This window comes from Sus scrofa, chromosome 1 (assembly GCF_054392235.1).
Source record: "Sus scrofa isolate SSC_HxYL_T2T_F1_AM1 chromosome 1, Sscrofa_HxYL_maternal_Yorkshire_Landrace_v2.0, whole genome shotgun sequence".
NCBI lineage: Eukaryota > Metazoa > Chordata > Mammalia > Artiodactyla > Suidae > Sus > Sus scrofa.
In genome coordinates this window covers 198,158,491-198,182,802 of record NC_139383.1, presented here as the reverse complement: position 1 = coordinate 198,182,802, position 24,312 = coordinate 198,158,491, and the positions used below count along the sequence as shown (strand labels likewise).

General features: G+C 38.0%; 1 protein-coding gene across 2 annotated transcripts in view; it reads right to left on the bottom strand.

Annotated features, from left to right (window-relative positions):
• PSMA3 (proteasome 20S subunit alpha 3) overlaps window positions 1-24,312 on the bottom strand; it is a 27,076-nt gene extending 2,764 nt beyond the window's left edge. Inside the window, exons 1-8 of one of the 2 annotated variants that reach the window (XM_001927990.6) lie at window positions 24,215-24,312; window positions 20,370-20,452; window positions 13,226-13,349; window positions 9,916-10,017; window positions 9,762-9,835; window positions 6,746-6,818; window positions 5,403-5,468; window positions 2,232-2,278 (exon numbers count right to left, since the gene is read on the bottom strand). In XM_001927990.6, the coding sequence (XP_001928025.1) occupies window positions 2,232-2,278; window positions 5,403-5,468; window positions 6,746-6,818; window positions 9,762-9,835; window positions 9,916-10,017; window positions 13,226-13,349; window positions 20,370-20,452; window positions 24,215-24,235 (590 nt within the window). In that variant the 5' untranslated portion in view covers window positions 24,236-24,312. The remainder of the gene's footprint in view (window positions 1-2,231; window positions 2,279-5,402; window positions 5,469-6,745; window positions 6,819-9,761; window positions 9,836-9,915; window positions 10,018-13,225; window positions 13,350-20,369; window positions 20,453-24,214) is intronic. The other variant, XM_084982091.1, reaches the window with a different exon arrangement.

Sequence of the window (24,312 nt, the reverse complement as noted above, 5' to 3'; positions counted from 1 at the left end):
CATAAGGAGATTCCCAGGCTAGGGGTCAAATCAAAGCTGTAGCTGCTGGCCTATGCCTCAGCAGCCACAGCCACAGCAACGCCAGATCCAAGCTGCGTCTGTGACCTACACCACAGCTTAAAGCAACGCTGGATCCTTAATCCACTGAGCAAGGCCAGGGATCGAACCCACATCCTCATGGATGCTGGCTGGGTTCGTTAACCACTAAGCCACAATAGGAACTCTGGCAGGAATATTTTTATTGACTATTCTCTATGTCCCTTAACCTGGCCTTGCAGTAAACAAGGGGGCACTGTCACATAAGATTTTTTTTTTTTTTTTTTTTTTTGTCTTTTTGCTATTTCTTTGGGCCGCTTCCGCGGCATATGGAGGTTCCCAGGCTAGGGGTCTAATCAGAGCTGTAGCTGCCAGCCTACGCCACAGCCACAGCAACGTGGGATCCGAGCCGCATCTGCAACCTACACCACAGCTCACGGCAACGCCGAATCCTTAACCCACTGAGCAAGGGCAGGGACCGAACCCGCAACCTCATAGTTCGTAGTCGGATTCGTTAACCACTGCGCCACGACGGGAACTCCCATAAGATTATTTAAAAAGAAAAAAGTTTTTGAATATTAGAGCAAACAAAGCTTTCTTACTTTATCTTTTCCACCATCTTACACACCTTACTTTGTTTTGTTTGCTTTTTAGGGCCACACTAGCAGCACGTGGAGGTTCCCAGGCTAGGAGTTGAATCCAAGCTGTAGCTGCTGGCCACCACCACAGTCACAGCCACACGGGATTCTTAACCCACTCAGTGAGGCCATGGTTCCTAGTCAGATTCATTTCCACTGTGCCACAATGTGAACTCCTTGCACACCTTACTTGGGAAGGTATTCCTAAAGCCTTGCTATAATATGAAACAACATCTTAATTTTCTAGAACTAAGTAAAAGATACATAGTGCTCCATTGACTAAGTGATGAAGGGATGGCTTTCTTACATGAAATGAATCGGTGTTTAGTGTTATACCAAAACATAAAAGGTAAGGGCTGGTTTCCAGAAGGCTTCTCAGCGAAGGAAATTGAGTTCATGTTAAATTGTGGTACAACTCAGTGAGCACTATTCACTTTTTAAGTAGTTCTATCCTGTGTCAGTTCCTAGTGTCCCTAGAATCATAGAATGGATTCTGCTTCTTCAGAACTGGAAGGGAGAAGGGTCTCGTGGGAAAGGGGGTGCGGTAGCAGGAGTGGTGGATCATTAGTACAAAATTTATAAAACACTTGATGTTTTAAGGTTTTGTTAAAACTATCAGTTTAAAGATTAAGAATACCATTCAAATAAGTATACTATAGAACTCTAAAGGACTTTTTTCCTTGCATGTATTATTAGATGTAAAACTTCACAGACACTTGCACAAAATTCTGAAATACCAAATGCCTACACTGATCTAAAATAATCATTAATTTTGAAGCACAGTCACTGAAGTATACTGGCTTTATGCTTACTATTACTGATACATAGCGTATGTACTCTATGAAGCTGTAATGTCAACCACTGCTTCAGGCTTTATTAACCTGTTTCTAAATGTTTTGAAATGCTGCTCATCTTGTTTCAAGAAATCTTAATATTAACCTATTTTTCTAAATCTAATAGGTGATATAAATGAGTCAGTTTCTTGGTTCATGTAGAAAAATAATTAGCTGTGGACCTTAAAACTGTAAGCTAAGGTTACTGTTACTCAGACTCCCGAGACTTACAAGAAGTCAAAAGCTATCAAATGAAGTCCCTAGAGATTCACTGTATCTTCCAGTTCTTGATTTCTGTCAGCTAAACAGGAGTATATTTTGTCAAAATCTATTTTTTCCCATCCTATTCATTGTTACTTGAAGTATGGATATTCTCCTTACTAAAGCTTCTTAGAATGTTGAATCACCTTCTGAAAAGTATGCACTATGTTATTTCCAAACAAAACAGTCTCTTAGAATTAATGTATAAAAGTAAGGTCAGGTGAAGTATTTTTGTCAATGCTGGTTCCCACTGTGGCGCAACAGGATCAGCGGCTTCTCTGGACAGTTGGGACACAGGTTCAATCCTTGGCCCGGCTGGCCCAGCACAGTGGGTTAAAGATCCAGCGTTTCTACAACTGCGGCTTGGATCTGATCTCTGGCCCAGGAGCTTCATATTGCCCGGGACAGCCAAAAATGGGGAAAAGAAATATTTTTGTCAATGCTAAGGAAAGTTTCAACTTACATTTTTGCAACTTCTTTAACAACATCACGGCAGGTCATTTCTTTCATCTAAAAAAAATTAAAGTTATAAGTCAAAGGAAGAACACTCCTCACTTGTGTAACTTTACAGATTTTTTTCCACAACTTTTATCATCAACCATGCTGTTGAGAGAGATTCTCAGATACAAAACCAGGGAAATGTAGTTGCCATTGAGGCTTAGCAGTAACGAACCCAACTAGAATCCATGAGGATTCGGGTTCGAGCCCTGGCCTCACTCAGTGGGTTAAGGATCCAGCGTTGCCATGAGCTGCAGTACAGGTCATAGGCACAGCTTGGATCCCATGTTGTTGTGGCTGTGGAGTAGGCCGGTAGCTGCAGCTCCAATTTGACCCCTAGCCTGGAAACTTCGATATGCTACAGGTGCAGCCCTAAAAAGCAAAAAAATTTTAAAAATGAATGTAAAAGAAGATAAAACCAGGGAAAATAACCTAAAGTCCAAAAAGAACAGAATCTAAGTTTTTGCTTTTTTTTTGGCTGTGCCCATAGCATGTGGAAGTTCCTGGGTAAGGGAATCAAATCTGCCCCATGGCAGCAACCCAGGTTGCTTCAGTGACAGAACTCTCTAAAAGTTCTTTATTCAGTTTAATGTTTTTTTTTTTTTTTAATAATCATGCCAAAACAGATATTCTGGATGTCCCTTGGGCACCACTAATCTTGTGAAAAGTATTAAAATTTATAAAAAATCTGTACTCCTCTATGAATGTGTTTACAGGCAGACCTGATGTTTAAAAGAGCAGCAAAGATGGAGTCCCCTGGTGGCTCAGTGGGTTAAGGATCTCATGTTGTTATGGCTGTGGCTTGGGTTAGATCCCTGGCCTGGGAACATCCACATGCCACAGGTGCAGCCAAAAATAAATAAATAAGTAAATGGTAAAGAAATGGGTTTTTTTCTCCATAACCAATTCGGGATAATAAAATGCAAACAAAACAAATACTTTCTATATACTAGATACAGAGGAATGAAGGAGTGAGATAAGTTGTCTGTCATGAAAACTATTCAAGACAAAAATGAAAAACGTTGGGAAAGCTTTGAAGAACCAAGATTTGAGTAGATTCTTAGAACACAGTTGGATTGGATTTGATTTTAAGAAAGATAAGTGAAGTGCACATTTGGAAATTAGGTAGAAAAATAGCCATTAGATGTCCAGCAGAGAAATGTGTATACTATAGGTACTGGAAGTAACCAATGCAGGATTTTTTTTAGATATGTGGGTTTCTAAACACACATGACAAAGTCAAGAAGCAAAGAGCAAACTGATGCTCATATTCTGGATATGTTGACTAAGGAGAATGGAAAAAGGTGAAAAATAAGGAATAACCATATAGCAATCTAGACAAGGTGATTTGATTTCTCTCTCTCTAAACTAGGTTCATTAATACTTTCTGTATTTTAGTATTTAGAAAACGTGATGCTCTAGCCACAAGGAAAAACAACAAAAAAATCATAAAGGCTATGGGACCAACTGTAAAAGCAAATGGCATGGGCTCCTTAAAAAACTAATACTGGAATGAAGGGAAGACTGTTAGAGGAGATATGGCAAACAAACTCAGTGTGTGAACCTTCATTATATCATGGTTGAAAAACAGTTAAAAATGACATTGTTGAGATTATTGAGGCAGTTATGGACTGAATATCAGGTAATGTCTTAAGTGTGGTAATTGTATTAGTCTATGGAGATGAAAGCTGAAACCTTTAAAGATGCAGTATCATAATGTCTGCAATCTTTGTTTCAAATAGTTCAGGAAAAAACATAAATAAGTAAAATATTGGAAAATAATAGCTTCTATCTAGATGGAGATTATCTGTTGTACGTGTCTTTTCTGATGATTAATTTTTTTTCATGTTAAATTGGGGGTGAAGAAAAAGAAAACACCAATCTTCATACTTTGCCCTTACAAGTTAAGTTCTATAGTAAATTAATTGTAACTTACAAAGGCAAATCTGAGCAAATTCTAAAAACTATATTTTAAATGGCAAATAGATTTTTACATATGTCAATGAAGTTTATTTCATAAAGTGATACTGTTGGTAAACAGAACATGAGCAGAAAAACAGACCAGAGTAATGATTTAGAGCAGGATTGGCAAACTCTTTTTGTAAAGGTCCAAGTAGTAAGTATTTTAGACTTTCAAGTCATTGGAATAGGGTCTTTGGTCTCTGTTCCAACTTTTAAACTTTTCAACTGTTATACCAGTGCAAAAGCATCCAGACTGAATGTGATTGTGTTCCAACAAAACTTTAAAAAGCAGGCAGTGGGCCTCAGTTTGCTAACCTCTAACTTAGAGCATATTTTTCACCGTTAAGTGTACATGTTCTCAGGTGAAGTGATCTTTCTCAATTCTTAGCTATGATTTGTCAGTGTTCCCATTCCTTGCTGGATTTAAACCCAGAGAACAAAAGGAAAGTTAATTGTTCTAAAAATATTTTTAATCCATATGCCATAAGTGTGGCCCTAAAAAGCAAATAAAGGATAAATAATTAAGTTGAATGAGGTAATTAGTTGAGCAGGGTTCCAGGACAGCATTAATATTAAATGTATACGAAATTTTTTCTCACTGTAATTTCCCAAAATACTGATAAATCATAAGCCTGTCTTTTAGTAAAATTTCAGATAAGCAATAAGGAGTTGGTAGATACTGTTCCAGTATTACCAATTTATGGCTAAAAGGAAAACCAGCACATTTCTAAGAAAACTTTTTCATACCAATAGATGATGGGATTCCATGCCTTATTTAGCTGGGAACAAAGGCAAGAGAAGCAAAAGTACAGACTCATAATGTTGAAGACTTCCAAAGACAAAAACTATGCTCCAGAGAGGAAGTGATACAGTAAAACACCAGAGTTAACAACCTAAGGTTCACAGGGCTCCATGAATTTTGTGAAATTATATGAAAATTTCTGTTTTTCTGGATTAAGGGTTTATAGTAAGCAGCCATCAAAATAAAGGGATCCATGATGTAAGTCTATAGGTATGATGCCACCTTTACTATTTAGCCACTAAATGGTTCAGAAAGCGCTACTCAAAACAGCAAACCACAGCTGGAGTTAAAAAAGGTGTACTTTGTGGTGATACAACCTCAGTACATGAAGATAATGTTATAGCAAAAATTCAAGCAGTAAATATGTATTACCTGAAGCTTTTCAATTTCTGTCTTTGCAGCTTGCCTGGCTTTGCCAATGGCACAACCCCAATAACCCTATTTAAAAAGAACACCAAAATATATATATATTATTAAATTAATATAATCATTATTGATTACTCTTTCTATTTAAAGGTTAATGAAAGTATGTTAAATAACATTCAAAAACAAATATAGAGAAATATAGTCAAAAGACATTTTAACACCAAGGGGCTCAAAAAAATTAAAGTATCAAATTTAAGTCTAGAATAACATGGATTATTTTCAAGAGGTATAGCCAAAGAAAAGCAAATTATGTCATTATACATTTAATGAACTAGACATTTTTATAAGAATGAAAAAAACTCTATCATTATGACAATGAAAATGAAGTTTTTTTAAAAATTTTAGGATACCCGTTTATACTTGTGTAACTATACTTGTATATAATGACAAAACATAGAGCGCCTTGATTTTTTTGTATAAAAAAACAAAAATCTCAGAAGACATTTAAGGTTAATTAGAGAAAGGTCCAAGAAATTCCATTTAAAATCCTTTTTCAAAAGGGACAGTGTTTGGGAGTTCCTGTCATGGCACAGCAGAAACGAATCCGACTAGGAACCATGAGGCTGTGGGTTCAATCCCTCGCCTTGTTCAGTGGGTTAAGGATCCGGCATTGCCGTGAGCTATGGTGTAGGTCACAAACGTGGCTCAGATCTGGTGTTGCTGTGGCTGTGGCATAGATCAGCAGCTGTAGCTCCGATTAGACCCCTAGCCTGGGAACCTCCATATACCATGGGTGCAGCCCTAAAAAGACAAAAAAAAAAGAGGGTGTTTGTGGCTCAGGAGAAAGGAATCTAATATCCATGAGGACACAGGTTCAATCCCTGGCTTTGCTAATCGGGTTACGGATATGGCATTGCCAGAGCTATGGTGCAGGTTGTAGACATGGCTCGGATCCCACAGTGCTGTGGCTATGGCGTAGGCCGGCAGCTACAGCTCCAACTGGACCCCTAGCCTGGGAACTTCCATATGCTGCAGATGCAGCCCTAAAAAGACAAAAAAAAAAAAAGGGACGGTGTCATATTCATTTTTAAGAGCTTAATATGTACAGTTATAAAGGAAATAACAAAAATTAAAAATTTTATGTCCACTATGCAGTTTCTGTAATAGCATATTGAAAGCCATAAATCTTTTCTTCCACCTCATGTCCATATTCTTACTAATGTTAAACAAGAAAATGTTACCTTCCTTGAATGAATATTAAACACATATAATCCAAATATATGACTTAAGTGCTAATGAGATACTATTAAACTAGAAATAGATTTTTCACATGATTTAAAACTACTCACATACGAAACACCCGATGGGTCAATCATGTAGAGTTGTGCACCATCATTCACACTGTAAGACCCCAACATGAAACTGCACAAAAGTAAATTAATAATTTTAAACCATCATTCTTAAACCATTAAAGTATTAAAAAAATATGGTGATAAAAATGCAATTATACTTTCTAAGGTCAACTACTAATTCCCATGTAACTCATAGTAAGCACTTTGACAATTATAGTTGGATAAAAACTAGTATATATTTGAAGTAGTTCAAAATTCATGTGCTTTTATTATTAAACTTTCTGATGAAATTCTCCTGAGAAGACAGCAGTGTAGACAGAAGAGTACTGATAGATGGACAACCAATAAGAGGGCCCAAAATGTAAAGGCATAACCAAGAAAAAGCCAAGGGGACAAAATTCCTGATGTGAGGACAAACTGAAATCTACCTCACGCTCTTGTTCCGCCCTTCTCTCTTTTTTTGGCTACTCCCCAGTATTCCACCAGTTATTTTTCTGGTCATAAACCAAACTGGTGCAATGTACTTTCTGTGCTCAACACATTAAAATTAGGGTATTAAACAATCATACGAATTACTGATTTTTTGAAATTACAAGTAGAAAAAAAAAAAAAACCAGCTGCATCTAATGTTATTTCACATACAAAATTCCCTAACAGCCAACTCCCATTTAAGATCATTTTTACCAACTGTTTAAAGTTTATGAGAGTCAAAAATAAACTCAAAATGGATTAAAGACCTAGATATAAGACCAGACACTACACAACTCTTAGAGGAAAACGTAGGCCAAACACTCTGACACAAATGACAGCAACATCTTCTCAGATCCACCTCTTAGAGTAATGACAGTAAAAACAAAAATGAACAATGGGACCTAATCAAACTTAAAAGTTTCTGCACAGCAAAGGAAACCCTAAACGAAACAAAAAAGACAACCCACAGAATGGGAGAAAATCTTTGCAAATGAATCACTGACAAGGGATTAATCTCCAAAATTTATAAACACCTTCTGCAGCTCCATACCAAAAAGACAAACCACCCCATCAAAAAATGGGCAGAAGATCTAAACAGACAGTTCTCCAAGGAAGACATACAGATGGCCAAAAAACACATGAAAAGGTGTTCAACATCACTCATTATTAGAGAAATGCAAATCAAAACCACGAGGTACCATCTTACACCAGCCAGAATGGCCATCATCAAAAAGTCTACAGACAGGAGTTCCCGTCATGGTGCAGTGGTTAACAAATCCAACTAGGAACCGTGAGGTTGCGGTTTGATCCCTGACCTTGCTCAGTGGGTTAAGGATCTGGCGTTGCTGTGAACTGTGGTGTAGGCTGCAGACACACCACAGATCCCGAGTTGCTGTGGCTCTGGCGTAGGTCGGCAGCTACAGCTCCAATTGGACCCCTTGCCTGGGAACCTCCATATGCCACAGGAAGCGGCCCTAGAAAAGGCAAAAAGACAAAAAAAAAAAAAAAAAGTCTACAAACAATAAGTGCTGAAGAGGGTGTGGAGAAAAAGGAACCCTATTACACTGTTGGTGGGTTTGTAAATTGGTGCAACCACTGTGGAAAACAGTATGGAGGTGCCTCAGAAAACTAAACATAGAACTACCATTTGATCCAGCAATCCCACTCCTGGGCATCTATCCAGAGAAAACCATGACTCAAAAAGACACATGTACTCCAATGTTCATTGCAGCACTATTTTCAATAGCCAAGACATAGAAACAACCTAAATGTCCATTGACAGAGGAGTGGCTAAAGAAGGGTGGTACATATACACAATGGAATATTAGCAATTAAAAGGAATGAAATACTGGCATTTTTAGCAACATGGATGGACCTAATTATCATGCTAAGTGAAGTCAGCTGTACAATGAGACACCAACATCAAATGCTTTCACTGACATGTGGAATCTGAAAAAAGGACAGACTGAACTTCTTTGCAGAACAGATGCTGACTCACAGACTTTGAAAAACTTATGGTCTCCAGAGGAGACAGTTTGGGGGGTGGGGGGATGTGGTTGGGTTGTGGGATAGAAATCCTGTGAAACTGGATTGTGATGATCACTGTACAAAAAAACTAAATAAGTAAGTGCAGCTGAAAAAATAAAAAGATAAAAGTATATCAGAGAGATATTAATGAGAAAACTGAAGTGTCACTATAGTTGCCTAGTTAATAATGACCACATGGAATACATTTAAAATCCATTTGCAATTTACTGAAAATTTCTGGGTCTAGTTCCAGAGAATTTTTTCCCTAATTTTACTGAGAAATAATTGACAACAGTCACTTTATAAGTTTAAGGTGAACATCATGATGATTTATACACATTGTGAAATGATTACAACAGGTTTAGTTAACATCCATCATCTCATACAGGTACAATTAAAAAAAAATTCCTCCTTGTGATGAGAACTAAGGACCTACTTTCTTAAAAATTTTCCTTTTTATCATGCAGCAGTGTTAACTGTAGTCTCATGTTGTACATTACATCCCTCATACTTATTTACCTTAAACTTTACAAGTTTATATACCTTTTGACCACCTTCCTCCAAAGAATTTATTATAATCAGATTAAAATATTACTGAGTTAGGTTTTATCCTCAGTTCAAATCTGCATAGCCTTTCATTTTTCAAAGTTTTAATTTTTACATACAACATTTGATTTAATCATTGCCCTAACACTTCTTGATTACAGTTGTTTTGGGGGGATTTTTTTTGTCTTTTTAGGGCCACACCCACAGCATATGGAGGTTCCCAGGCTAGGGGTTGAATCTGAGCTACAGCTGCTGGCCTACACCACAGCCACAGCAATGCAGGATCCTTAACCCACTAAGAAGGTCAGGGATTGAAGGTATCCTCATTTATGCTAGTCGGATTTGTTTCCACTGAGCCACGACGGGAACTCCAACAGTTAATTTTTTAAGGGTAAAAAAGTCTAATAACATGCTGGGAAAACAGATACTACAGTACAGATATGAATGAATATCTCACAAAATTTCATACCTGCAGCCAAAAGGTCTAACAGCACTGTAGAGGGTATAGGCATGTACATACATGGCCACTCTGTCTGCAAGATGCTGTGGGGGAAAAAACAAAAGAACGTATTCATACTCTTTTCTTACTATTCAAAAGGCTCCTCAACATGTTACCAACTTACTTTTAGTGGAATGTTATATCCAAAGTTAGACCTAAAGTTGGAAGCCTCTTCTCTTGCAATGTCTGCTAAAGAACGAGCATCTGCCAACAAACCTGCTACTGCCTGAAAATAAAAAAATAAAAAAAAAAAACAACTATCAATTCAGTAGGTAACATATCTATCACAAATCACGGGAAGTATGTAATTATTACAGGCTTATTTGATTTTTTTTGTTTTTTTAACAAGCACCATTATTGGAATAAATTTTTTTGGCTTTTAAAGGTCTTTACAAGGCATTTGGCATTTTGATGCTTGAGTATGGGATTATAATTTGGGAATTTACTAAATGTGACTTCACTGTTTTGTCCAGTGATCACCTTCAGAAAAAACCTTCATGTCTTCCCATTTACAGCTTTATTATGAAGAGTAAAACAACAGGAGTTCCTATAGTGGCTCAGTGGTTAAAAAACCCGATGAGCATCCATGAGGACACAGGTTCAATCCCTGGCCTTGCTCAGTGGGTTAAGGATCCGGCACTGCTGTAAGCTGTGGTGTAGGTCACAGACACAGCTCAGATCCTGTGTTGCTGTGGCTCTGGTGTAGGCTGGCGGTCAAAGCTCCAAATGGACCCCTAGCCTGGTAACCTCCATATGCCTGAGGTGCAGCTCTAGAAAGATAAAAAAAAAAAAAAAAAAAAAAAAAAAGGATAAAACAACAAAGAGAATAAAACCACTAGTTTTGGTCAGGACTGATCTTTATTTGAAGTATTCTATATTCAAAGTTTATTAAAAGTTTTAATCTAAAAGGCACAATTTTATGTCTCCTTCTTTTTCAGCCAACTGACTACTAAATTGTAATGCCAAACCAAAATATGACAAAGCCCAAATTTTCCAAGAATAGTGGCTTAGAACTGCAATTACCAAACCTTGTGCTGAGATACCCCAGGGCACTATAATGAACTCAGAGTTGTGGACATTTTAAGTTTGAGGGAGACATCTGTTGAAGTAGTTCACAGTTTTAACATTAGAGCATTCTGTACTCCTTTCAAAGCTATGGTATCATTGAGAGAAGTTGGGTTGCTGTGATATAAAATAAGTACTGTGCAATAATCAATGCCGAAGAGGAAATGGAGTGGGGCTGGGGCATAGTATCTAATCCAGTTTCAAAGTTTTAAGTAGTTGTACACTGTACATTAGTAATTGTGATTGTTTAAAAATAAAAATATTTTTCTTTGCTAAATGTGTATGTTTTTTCTTACAGCTACTAAGTTTTTAGGACATAAACACTTAGCTGTTTGGACCTGCATATATAATAAACAGAACCATTGGGTATTTTGTCTAGGGAAGCGATGAAAACAAAACAAAAAAAATTATTGAAATACTTACAGGTATAAAGAACCAAGAAAGTCTGGCAATCAGTTGGCAAAGAAGGTTTGCAGAATTTAAAATAAATGCTGTCAGAATTTTTAATAGTCTTATTTTCTAATATTACCAAGTAATAGTAATAACTATGAAAATCTTTAACACATATTGAACACCCATTACACGCTCAGCATTTTACATAATAATGCACGAGGGGAGGTACTATTACTAACATAGTTTTGGAGGTGAGGAGACTGGTGTTCAGAGTAACTTCCACAAGGTATATTCAGCTAGTTTAAGTTTTACCATTTGAAAAATCTTCCCTTGCTTTAGAGAAAACTTACTGTGAAGTCTAATAATCTATCAAATTCCTTGATGACAATTGTGGAGACAGAACGTTATCCTTCATTTTCTCCAGCCCTCCTCAATGTCTCATGTTTTGCCAATTCCCAGCTATAAGGAATGCCATCAATTTCCTGGCTTTAAATAACAAGTGGGACACATCTGAAAATTCTAGAACAAAAATTTTTTCCATCACTAAAGTGCCTACAAGGCTATATGGTTTTTGTTTTTTGTTTTTCAAAATACACCTACCTAAAGTTTTTACTACATGAAACAATGCAGGATTCACTAGTTTCCTGCCAGCTAGGTTACAATAATAAAATCTGTTCAGGAGAGAAAAGTTTCAGAAAATAAAGCAAAAAAAAATTATTTTTATCTTATCTGTAGCTTTATAGTTTACTGGTTATATTTTTACCAGTCGTTCTTGTGTTTGTATATAACACATCTCATTGAGAAATAACAAAGCTACTAGTATTTCAGCAGAATGAGTAGATCAAATAGGATCTCACCCTACAGAATGGGCTCTGGAGTCACACAGACCATGCAGACCCAAGTATGAATCACAGCATATTTAGTCTATTTCCCATCTGTAAAAGCTAATTACTTTTATTGGAGTGTCAGGATTAAATGAGATAATTTATGTGAAAAGCCTCTAACAGAATACCTGACACACAGCTGTTCTCATTTTCCTCTTTGCCTTTTCATAAGCAGGGTTAAAAGTCATTCCTTTTTTTTTTTTTTTTTAGTTAAATTGTTTTTTATTGAAGAAAGTCTGGCATCTAAATAAAATGACTTCAGTATACACCAGTAATTTCTTTGTCTTGGCCTGTAATTGTACAAAGCAATCACTCAAGATTCCAGTGGCATGAAAAAAATATAGATGCTTATGAAGCTACTAAAAAGGATGTGTTCACTTTTCCTTTCATCAGACATCCTTTCCTGATGTTCCACATTACTATAAAGGTATAATAACATCTTTAGTGTGACAGTGATCCCCACAAGGACTACAAAAAGCAAGATTCTTAGCCTCTCCAGCAAATGCCTTCATTGGTGATCTGTACTGCCAAGATTTCTTTTCTACACATACTTCTCACTCCTCTCCCTTCCTCCTTTTTAAATTTATTATTATTATTATTTTGCCTTTTAGGGATGCATCTGAGGCATATGGAAGTTCCCAGGCTGGGGTCAAATCAGAACTGCAGTTGCCAGCCTATGCCACAGCCACAGCAACATGGGATCTGAGCCACATCTGTGACCTACAACCACAGCTCATGGCAATGCCAGATCCTTGACCCACTGAGTGAGACCATGGATCGAACCCAGATCCTCATGGACACTGGTCGAATTCATTACTACTGCACCACAACAGGAATTCCCCCTCTGCTTCTTAAAGCAACTTGAGTTTTCATATATATCTCCAATCAGATTATGGGAATACAAACTTTCTCTTAGACAGTGAACTGTTCAGAAACCACTCTCTGTGATTACTTCTGTGGCTGTTCTCTGATCTGTTTCTGCCTCAATACTAAAGTAATAAATGGGTTCTTATGATCACATTTTAATATATTCCTATTAGTTCACAAGAAATTGGACAAGGCAAAACGGAACATTTTTAAATGTGTCCTTACCATTCCAACATGCCGATCAACATTAAAAAGTCGTTTGTTGGATCCTTCTTCATAAAGTTTAGAAAGGACTAATTTTTCCACCCCAAAGACAACGCCATCTTTACACCTGATTCCAATAGCTGTACTGAAACAAGCAGAAGAAAATCAATTTAACTGAAAATAAATTTTATAAACCTAAGTTAAAAAAAAATAATAATAATAATAGGAGTTCCCGTCATGGCACAGCAGAAACAAATCCGACTAGGAACCATGAGGTTGCGGGTTCGATCCCTGGCCTCGTTGAGGGGTTAAGGATCGGCGTTGCCGTGAGCTGTGATGTAGTTTGCAGACGCGGCTCGGATCTGGCGTTGCCGTGGCTCTGGCGTAGGCCAGTGGCAACAGCTCCAATTAAACCCCTAGCCTGGGAACCTCCATATGCCGCAGGTGTGGCCCTAAAAAGACAAAAGGCAAAAAAAAAAAAAAAAAAAAATTAAAATAGGCAAATTTGTTTCTTTTTTCGTCTTTTTGTTTTCTTTAGGGCCATACCCTCGGCATATAGAAGTTCCCAGGCTAGGGGGTCTAATTGATCATCAGTCTACACCACAGCTCACGGCAACGCCAGATCAGATCCCCAACCCAGGGGATTGAACCCATGTCCTCATGGATACTAATCGGGTTCGTCACCACTGTGCCACCACAGGAATTCCCTGCAAATTCATTTCTTAAAGGATATTAACTCTTTAAATATATCTGAAAACTAGACGGGGCAAACAACAAAGTGTAATGATCCATAAAAATGATCATTTGACAAAAAACATTCCTATCATGACATAGAAAGGTATTAACACATAAGTGAAAAAAGATGCCAACAAAATATGTTCCAAATGGTACAGTGTCTATAATATGTTAGCCATATTATAACAAATGTTGATTAAAGTCATGTTGTTAAAAATTGTACATAACATGCATGCAAAGGACAGGCTACATATAAACTAAAAAGTTAACAGTGACTAATGTGGGTGGAAAGATGATAATTTTTTTTCTTTTGCTTTTTCTGCAATAACCATGTGTCGTTTACAGTAAGTATATAAAAGAATAAAATATATATTTTGTACAATTGTTTTAAACAAAATAGATCTTAAATCTCAAAATAATCTAAAGTAAAATGTGGAGAAATTATATATTGCCATTTTAAGATGAAAATACATTAATTACTTTAATCTTCTAATCCTTTTAATAAAGTGAATGCTAATCAAAAACAACCAGAAAAATGAACTGACCAACACACAAATTTTGTTAAGAATCTCAGACATTCCTTCCCCAACACTTCAGGTATCTTTTCAAGTTTAAACTCTTTGGCCCAGGAGTTCCCGTCATGGCTCAGTGTTTAACAAATCCGACTAGGAACCATGAGGTTGCAGGTTCGATTCCTGGCCTCACTCAGTGGGTTAAGGATCTGGCATTGCCGTGAGCTGTGGTGTAGGTCACAGACTCGGCTCAGATCTGGCGTTGCTGTGGTTGTGGTGTAGGTTGGCAGCAACAGCTCGGATCAGACCCCTAGCCAGGGAACCTCCATATGCCTCGGGAGCGGCCCTAGCAAAGGCAAAAAAAGACAAAAAAAAAAAAAAAAAGACAAAATAAATAAATAAATAAACTCTTTGGCCCAGCTTTCAAAATTCCCAAGAATCTGCAAAACCCAGCTTAGTCAATTCCTATCATAAATCCTGTGCTCTACTGAATTCGACCTCAATGTCATACCTCAAACACCTTAACGTTCACTTTTGTGTCTTTATTGAAATTATACTAACTACTAGAATACACTTCCTCCTCACCACTGCACATTTAAATAAATTTCCACAAACTTATGAAAATTCATTTAAATAGTGTCAGGCAGACTTTCCCAATTGTTCCAACTCATCACCATCCTTACTTTTCAGAATCTAAAATGTTCTTTATTCTAAACTAAACATTCTCAAAGTGTGGCCTATAAGGTCAAAATTACTTCCGTAAAAATAAAAAGAAATCATTTGCCTTTTCCACTTTGTGTTTGCACTGATGATACAAAAGCATTGGTGGGTAAAACTGCTGGCACAAATAAGGCAGTGATGACAAATGGCAGTAGTAAACTACTTCATTGCTACGCTCTCACAATTAAAAAAAAAAAGCCATTTTCAGTTAAGAATGTCCTTGATAAACCAGCAATTAATTTTATTAGATGTCAATATTTGAGTAACTGTCTTAATTATCCTAAGAAAATGGAAGGTACTCAAAGTATTTCTGCTATACATCAAAATACAATGATTGCCTAAAGGAAAAAGCACTGATAAAAGTAAACTGAATTGTGATTTTTTTTATGGAACATCTGTTTTTACCATCAAAGAATAACAACTATGATTATTTCCACTTAGGTACGTGGCAGACTTTTTTTTCCTAAAATAACAAAGTAAGCCTGTCGTCACTTCAAGGAAAACAACTGACAGTATTTTTGTTGTCAGTCTTAAAATTTGAGTTTTCAAGCATAAACTGGAATTTTAGAAAACATGTTTACCACTGTGAGCTTGTCTGCTTCCCAAAACTTTTACTGTAAGTTTAGCGGTGATATTATCGTGATGTTTCTGATAGCTTATAATGAAATATGTCTAATTTGGAAGATCTGCTATAACTCAGTGAACCAATGTTTAGCAAATGACCTTCTCACAGTATTATCAATCATGCATGGGTAAAACATACAAAGTGCAAGACAAACCAATAGATTCTAAATGTAAAAGTACAAAAAGTTCATCATTATTTTTTCAGACACCACACAGCAACTAAACTTTAAGAAACTAATATCTGGAGTTCCTGTTGTGGCACAGTGGAAATCAATCTGACTAGGAAACCAAGAAGTTGTGTGGATTAAGGATCCCGCGTTGCTGTGAGCTATGGTGTAGGTCACAGACCTGGGTCAAATTTGGTGTGGCTGTGGCTGTGGTGTAGGCCTGCAGCTATAGTTCTGATTAGACCCCTAGCCTGGGAACTTCCATATGCTGCAGGTATTGCCCTAAAAAGCAAAAAAAAAAAAAAAGAAAAGAAAAGAAAGAAGAAACTAACACCTGTTCAGTTTTGTTTGTTTTTTTCCTTTTAGGGCCACACCCATGGCATATGGAGGTTCCCAGGCTAGAGGTCGAATCGGAGGTGTAGCTGCCGGCCTACACCACAGCCTCAGCAACATGGGATCCGAGCCTCATCTATGACCTACACCACCACTCTCACGGCAACGCCAGATCCTTAACCCACTGAGCAAGGAAGGATCAAACCCGTGTCTTCGTGGATAATAGTCAGGTTCATTAACCACTGAGGCACAATGAGAACTGTTCAGTTTTGATATAATATCAAAAACCAACATGCATAAAAAGCTATTAAAGTACCCCTAACTTTTCCAACAACATACCTATATGAAGTCTGATTTGTCTCACACACTTCAACAAAAGTAACAACATATTGAAGCAGAAGCAGATATGAGACTGTTTTATATTAAGCTTCAATTAATTACTGAGGTTTGCCGAAATATAAAACAATGCCACTCTTCTATTTTTTTTTACATTTTGGAAAATAATTTTAATTAAAAATGTTATTAATGCTACTTAAATATTTTAATAAATGTTAATTTATTTAACATGTAACTATGTTTATTATTATTTTAAATGAATATATAAGCACTTTTGATTTTATCAGTTTTAATTTCTGATATGGTAAATATTGATGAACCTATAGCTTACATAAGTAAATGTTCTTTGAGGTCCTCAGTGATTTTCTTTCGAGTATAAAGGGGTCCTAAGACTAAAATTTAGAGTATACTTTTGTTCCAAACAATCTAGCCTTACAGTTAAGTTGCACATATTCCTTTCATATCTTGATTCCTCAATGAGCTAAAGGAGAATATTCTAATTTAATCCTTTTTTTCATCTGCATATTACTTTCTAGAGGCATACTTTTATAAAATAGTTATGCTATACATTTTTTAATGCTTTTAAGTATTCACTTCTGTATCATTAAATATTCGTTTTGGAAGTTCCTATGTTTAACATAAAATACTCAAACACAGGTGACTTTGGGGGTGGGGGGCACACCTGCAGCATGTGGCCAGGGACTGAACACATGCCACAGCAGTGACCCAAGCTGCTGCAGTGACAATGCTGGATCCTTAACCTAATGTGCCATAAGAGAACTCCCAAAACATCTAACTTTTAAATTCTTAAGATTAGGATTTCCCTGGTGGCCCAGCAGTAAGGATTAGGCATTGCTACTGCTACAGCTTGAGTTTGATCCCTGGCCAGAGAACTTCTGCATGCCTTGCGTGTAGCCTAAAAAAATAAACATAGAAAATAAAAAATTGCTGGCTCAGCGGTAACGAACCCAACTGGTATCCATGAGGATGCGGGTTTGATCCTGGGCCTTGCTTGGCAGATTAAGGATCAGGTGTTGCCATCAGCTGTGGTGTAGGTGGCAGACGCAGCTCAGACCTGGCGTTGCTGTGTAGGCTCCAGCTATAGCTCTGATTTGACCCCTAGCCTAGGAACTTCCATATGCTGCAGGTATGGCCCTAAAAAGACAAAAATAAAAAATAAAAAAAATTTAAAAATAAGAAATTTATAAGATTAAATTTCTTTAAAAGAGTTTATCTCCTTTTGATGCAAAAATATCTTATATCAAATTATTTGGTTAAATGTTTCCTATCAGTTTTATATGCCAGACTCAAGAAAATTCACAATCTAATTTTTCTATTTTCCACTTTCTATATCCACAATACACTTCAAAATTTTCAAAAATATTTTTTAATATATTCCATTCTTATGGTAAGGTATGTGAAAAGGTTAGATGGCCACAGCCCAATTCTACAGACAAAAAAATAATATTCAGAGGACTAAACAGTGGACCCTATATAATACTACCAGTAAGCAGCAACTAGAAGGGAAATTCACTTCTTCTGATCCTTATCCAATATTCTAACATACCGGGTCATATAGTTCCCTTTTAAAGAGGAACTTTCCTATTATAGCCGGTTAAAAATCATAAAATTAAAAAAAAAAAAAAGAGGAACTTTCCTACTAATTTTTCTTTTTGCAGGAAAAAATATTCATTTTCTTATGTTTCAACTTTTAAAAATTAGACTTCTTCAAGTTTGCTTGATTTTTTTTGTCTTTTTTTTTTTGTCTTTTTAGGGCTGCACCTGTGGCATATGGAGGTTCCCAGGCTAGGAGTATAATCGGAGCTGTTGCTGCAGGTCTACACCGCAGCCAAGCCAGATCTGAGACCTATACCTCAGCTCACGGCAATGCTGGATCCTTAACCCGCTGAGCAAGGCCAGGGATCAAACCTGCACCCCTCAAGGATGCTAGTCAGGTTTGTTAACCACTGAGCCAAGACAGGAACTCCAAATTTGCTTAAACTTAACAGTTCTAAACCATATTTGGAAATGCTTTGTAGAAAACAAACTGCAAAGATCCTCACAGTCTAGTCTCAATTTTCTGGGTCATTTCGAAACTTATCTCCAAGTTTTCTTCTAGTCAAGACATCCACCTGTTTTTACAGCAATGAAAATGCAAGAATGCAAAGGAAGAGAAGAAAAACGATAATTTCCTCAAATCTTCCTCTAGCTCCCTGGTCCAAGAGCCTGTCTTCCTTCATCAGCAATAAAAAATGTGCCAACTTTTTTCTTGAATTTGACTCTGAACTCTTATCAGGCTTTGCATACAATGCCAAATAGAGTTCAGCCTAAAATTCTTAATAGCCTTACTTATATTATCAGATACTGACATTAAGTGTCAATATCTCTAATAACATTTAAGCATAAAATAGTTTCATTAACAAATCCTGTAAGAAGACTTAAAATGTATTTTTGCACAAAATTTTTTTAAATACTATTTCATAAACCATTAGAAATCCATACTCAGAAGATGGTACCAAAAAATGAACATTTATTTATGCAGTAACTACTGAGGGCTCTGTGCTAGCACAGGCAAAGACCAGTTAGTCTCTACCCCATGAAACGTCCATAATTAAAAACTGAAGATACTGGCAGAAAGTGAAAAAAAAAAAATGTGTCTAATGTGGATTTTTCTAAATTCTAGAAACATTTCCCTAACTATACAAATTTTCAATATAATGAAAAAATTGAGCTCAAACATCAACACTGTACAGTAGGCCTTAAAAAAATGTTTTTAAGAGCTCCAGATAAGTTATGGAGAAAATTTTTAAAAGTCCTTTAATTCATCCCAAAACTGTTTTAGACTCAAAAATACAATGAGAGTAAGTATAACTGATTGCAAAATTTCTTCAATAAAAGACTCATAAAATTTGTCAACAAGAGACCAAGTGCACTGGTTATTTAAAGCACAAGGAAATAAGAGCTCAGACTATAAGGTCACAATCCTAGGAGCCAAGGAAAACAATGATATAAATCAAGAACTGGAAAAAAGGAAAAAGGGCTAGCAAAGATGATGATGAATTTCTTTTGTTTTTGGCCACACCTTCGGCCTGTGGAAGTCCCCACACCAGGGATGGAAGTCACAGCCAGAGCAGCGACCCAAGCCGCTGCAGTGACAATGCCAGATCCTTAACCAGGTGAACCACAAAGAAACTCCAGTGGATTTGGTTTTATATACTTCACTTGAGACATGATGGAATGTCCACGTGGATAATCCCGGAATCAACTGGAATATAAGACTGAAGCTCGGAGTTCCCGCCGTGGCGCAGTGGTTAACGAATCCGACTAGGAACCATGAGGTTGCAGGTTCAGTCCCTGCCCTTGCTCAGTGGGTTAACGATCCGGCGTTGCCCTGAGCTGTGGTATAGGTTGCAGACGCGGCTCGGATCCCACGTTGCTGTGGCTCTGGCGTAGGCCGGTGCTACAGCTCCGATTGGACCCCTAGCCTGGGAACCTCCATATGCCGCGGGAGCGGCCCAAAGAAATAGCAAAAAGACCAAAAAAAAAAAAAAAAAAAAAAAGACTGAAGCTCATGGAAAGATCTAACCTAAAGAGAGTTCTGGAAATGCCTAATAAATTGACATAGTTTTAGGGTTATTTTGTACCAAGAACTATAACAAAGCCTAATCAGCAAAAATATAGGAGACACTTAACACCTGGTTAAAATATTCCAATTTCAAGTAAAACAGTGTTTCTTACCTACTATTTTCCACAGCCTTCATAGCATATTCAACTTGAAAAACTCTTCCATCAGGAGAGAATGTAGAGGCTGACAGGTCATACTAGGAGCAAAAGAAAATAATAAGTTTATAATGATGTATCTTTGGCAGTAGTAACTTTACAACTGTTTTTCCTAGATGGCTTTCACATTAGAAGTGTGTTAAATCTTGGAGTTACCGTCGTGGCGCAGAGGAAGCGAAATCTGACTAGGAACCATAAAGTTGTGGGTTCAATCCCTGGCCTCACTCAGTGGGTTAAGGATCCAGCATTGCCACGAGCTGTGGTGTAGGTTGCAGATGCGGCTTGGATCTGGCATGGTTGTGACACAGGCCAGCAGCTATAGCTCTGATTAGACCCCTAGCCTGGGAACCTCCATATGCAAAGGGTGTGGCCCTAAAAACAATACAAAAAGACAAAAAAAAAAAAAGTGTGTTAAATCTCAACAAAGATTGTGCTTTGAAGAGGAAGAGAAGCAAGTCAGAGCAGCAATATTAGCTAAGGGAAAGTGACTTGATTTCTGCTACTGAAAAGCAAAGGATACAAGTCAGAACTTTTCCCACTGAACACAGCTCATTTTTTTTTAAAATTACTATGGCAGAAACAGCACTGGAGTTCCCGGGCCAGGGATCAGATTCCAACCACAGCTGTAGCCTAAACTGCAGCTGTGGCAATGATGGATTCTTAACCCACTGTGCCAGGCTGGGGATTGAACCTTCGTCCCAGCACTCTCAAGATGCTCCTGATGCTGCTGTGCCACAGTGGTAACTCTGAGAGTCACAACATTTGAATTCATAGTTGTTGCACTAACAAACTGAGAACCTTAGACACATCATTGAACATTTAAATATATTTAATAAGCACCTATTATATATTAGTCACTACAAGGAAATAGAAAAAATACTCATCCTGGAGGTCCTTCATTTTCAAATCAGACCACAAACAAATCTAGGTGCTGGAGATACAGCAGTAAACCAGAAAAGGTACTATGATGAAAAGAAGACAGGGTGAAGCAAAAGTCTCAGGGACTACCATAGACTACAGAGCTCAGGGAAGGCACTTCTGGGGCAGTTACATTTAGCTATTTAGGATGAGCCAGATCCGAATAATAGCTAGCCATTTAGCATATGGAAGAGGAGCTGCCCTGGCATTTGGCATAAAAGATCTTAGGGTTGGAGTTCCTATTGTGGCACAGCAGAAACAAGTCTGACGAGGAACCATGAGATTGTGGGTTCGATCCCTGGACTCGCTCACTGGGTTAAAGATCTGGCATTGCTGTGAGCTGTGGTATAGGTCACAGACTTGGCTCAGATCTGGTATCACTGTGGCTCAGGTGTAGGCCAGCAGCTACAGCTCCGATTAGACCCCTAGCCTGGGAACCTCCATATGTTGCAGGTGTGGCCCTAAAGACAAAAAAAAAAAAAAAAAAAAAAAAGACCTTAGGGTAGAAATAAACTGAATACAATCAAGAAAAAGAAATGAATGAGGCCCCTGTTCTTGAGCACCATTAATGGTAAACAGAAGAATAAACTAACTGTATCAGAGGCAGCTAAGGGCCAAACTAGGTTAAATCTTCTAGGCTGTAGTAGGAAGTTTTACATTTTATTCTAAATGCAATAGAAAGTCAATGGAGTTTAAGCAGAGGGGGCTATATCTAATTTTTTTAAAAACATCATTCATCTGGAAAATGAATTGTAGAGGGAACAAGAGAGGAGGTAGAGATCAGATATCCCAAAGGTAGTGCCTTAGACTACAGAAAAAGAGAGGTGTAGTTTAAAAAAAAAAAAAAAAAAAATCTTACTAAAGGTTGGCTCCAGGAGTAAAGTAAAAAAGAATTTAAAAAGTGCATTACTGATTTTTTTTTCTATTTGAGTAACTAGAATTGGACCACTGAAATAAAAATTGTAGGATGTGCCAAATGGCAAGAGAAGAAGAAAACCCAGAGATCTACTTTGGATATGTAGCATAAAATGCCTATTAAACAATGAAGTGGAGATAAATGTCAAGAAGACAGGTCTTCATATCCGGAATTCTTAGTAAGAACTGAAGATAGGAGCTGTCTTCAACAGTGGTGCTTCATGAGTCTCTGTTAAATGAAGATCCTTAACTCTACCACTGTAAAACCAAAATATCTCACATGGTTATATGAAGGGTTTGTAGAACTAAACACTCAATCTAGGATATTAACGTAGTTGGAAAGTCAATTAACTACAGGGAGTTCCCATCACAGCTCAATGGTTAAAGAACCTGACTGGTATCCATGAGGACGCAGGTTCAATCCCTGACCCCGTTCAGTGGGTTAAGGATCCAGTGTTGCCATGAGCTGTGGTGTCACGGATCAGATCTTGCGTTGCTGTGGCCCTGGCCTAGGCTGGCAGCTACAGCTCTGATTGGACCCCTAGCCTGGGAACCTCCATATGCGTCGGGTGAGGCCCTAAAAAAGACAGAAAGACAAAAACAAAAACAAAAAAAAAAAAGAAAGAAAGAAAGAAAGAAATGATCTGGAGTTCCCATCGTGGCGCAATGGTTAAGGAATCCGACTAAGGACCATGAGGTTGCGGGTTTGATCCCTGGCCTTGCTTAGCGGGTTAAGGATCCAGCGTTGCCATGAGCCGTGTAGGTTGCAGACACGGCTCTGATCTCACGTTGCCGTGGCTCTGGCACAGGCGGGTGGCTACAGCTCTCATTCGACCCCTAGCCTGGGAACCTCCATATGCCGCAGGAGCGGCCAAAGAAATGGCAAAAAGACAAAAACAAAACAAAACAAAAAGTCAATTAACTACAACATGCATTACTGAACATCTACTAATCTAAAAACGATATGACAATCTCAGCATCTGATAACCGAATGGATTAAACCATTTCAAACTTAAGTTGCCCACTGTCAAACTCGGAAAACTAGTATTTGGGCCTAAAGGTGAATATCAAACTCTTTCAAACAGTGGGAATTGATGAACTGAGAAACCCAACATTCAATGCTTCTATTGCAAACAACTAATAAATATTTCTAAACAAAAACTGTATTTTCTAAATAAAGAAATACATAAAGGAGTAAGCAGAAGACTGCATATATGCAGTACTTTTATCAAAGGTTTTAAAGTAATAAAGCCGAACAAGTTAACAAATCCACCTCCAAAATCCTCAACAGTCTGTCTATTGAGTCAGAAGCGGTTAAGTCAGCAGCTAATCATTTAAACACTAACGGCACTGATACCTCAAAGTGCTGGTAAGTAATTTGTACACCAAAAGCTAGGACTACAAAGAAAAAAATGGAAAGGATTCTTCAGATTGCGCTTCCTTACTAATTCTGACAAGTTTCCAAGGACTCACACAGAGCGGTGCAACAGCACACTCGAAAGGAAGTCGTAGAGAATCTCCGTGAGTCAGCAGCATCCTAGGAACTGCAACGGCGGTCCCTGGAAAGCTGTAGCTCAGACCCTGGAATCCCAAGCCACCTTGCCCTACTGGTTCTCAAGAGGCTAAGAGTCGCCCAAATCCTTCACAATTTCAGGCCCCACGAGGTTCCACTTTCGGTTTCCCTAAGCGGCTAAGGAAAGTGACTCAGCAAAAGGGGGCTCCAAATCTCACTGCTGCGCCGCCAAGCCCGCTACACCTGAGCTGTGAAGCGTCAGGTCCGAGTCACCGCAGACACGAACTCAGCAATCAGCGAAGGAAAGACCTCAGGGCCCCGCACAACTGGAAGCGGCCCACTTGCCCCAAGGCAGTACCAGCGCACCCTAAGTTGGCGCAGCCCAGGCAGTGTGTCCACGTTCCCTTCTACGCTGATCCTTAGGCTAGACTATCACGCCGAGAAACAACGAACTTACCCCGGTGCCGATTGAGCTCATCGTGCTAAAACCACCAGGCCGCCTAAGGCTTCAGGCCCAAAGCGAACCCCTCACACCTCAGTACGCAGACTAGTAAC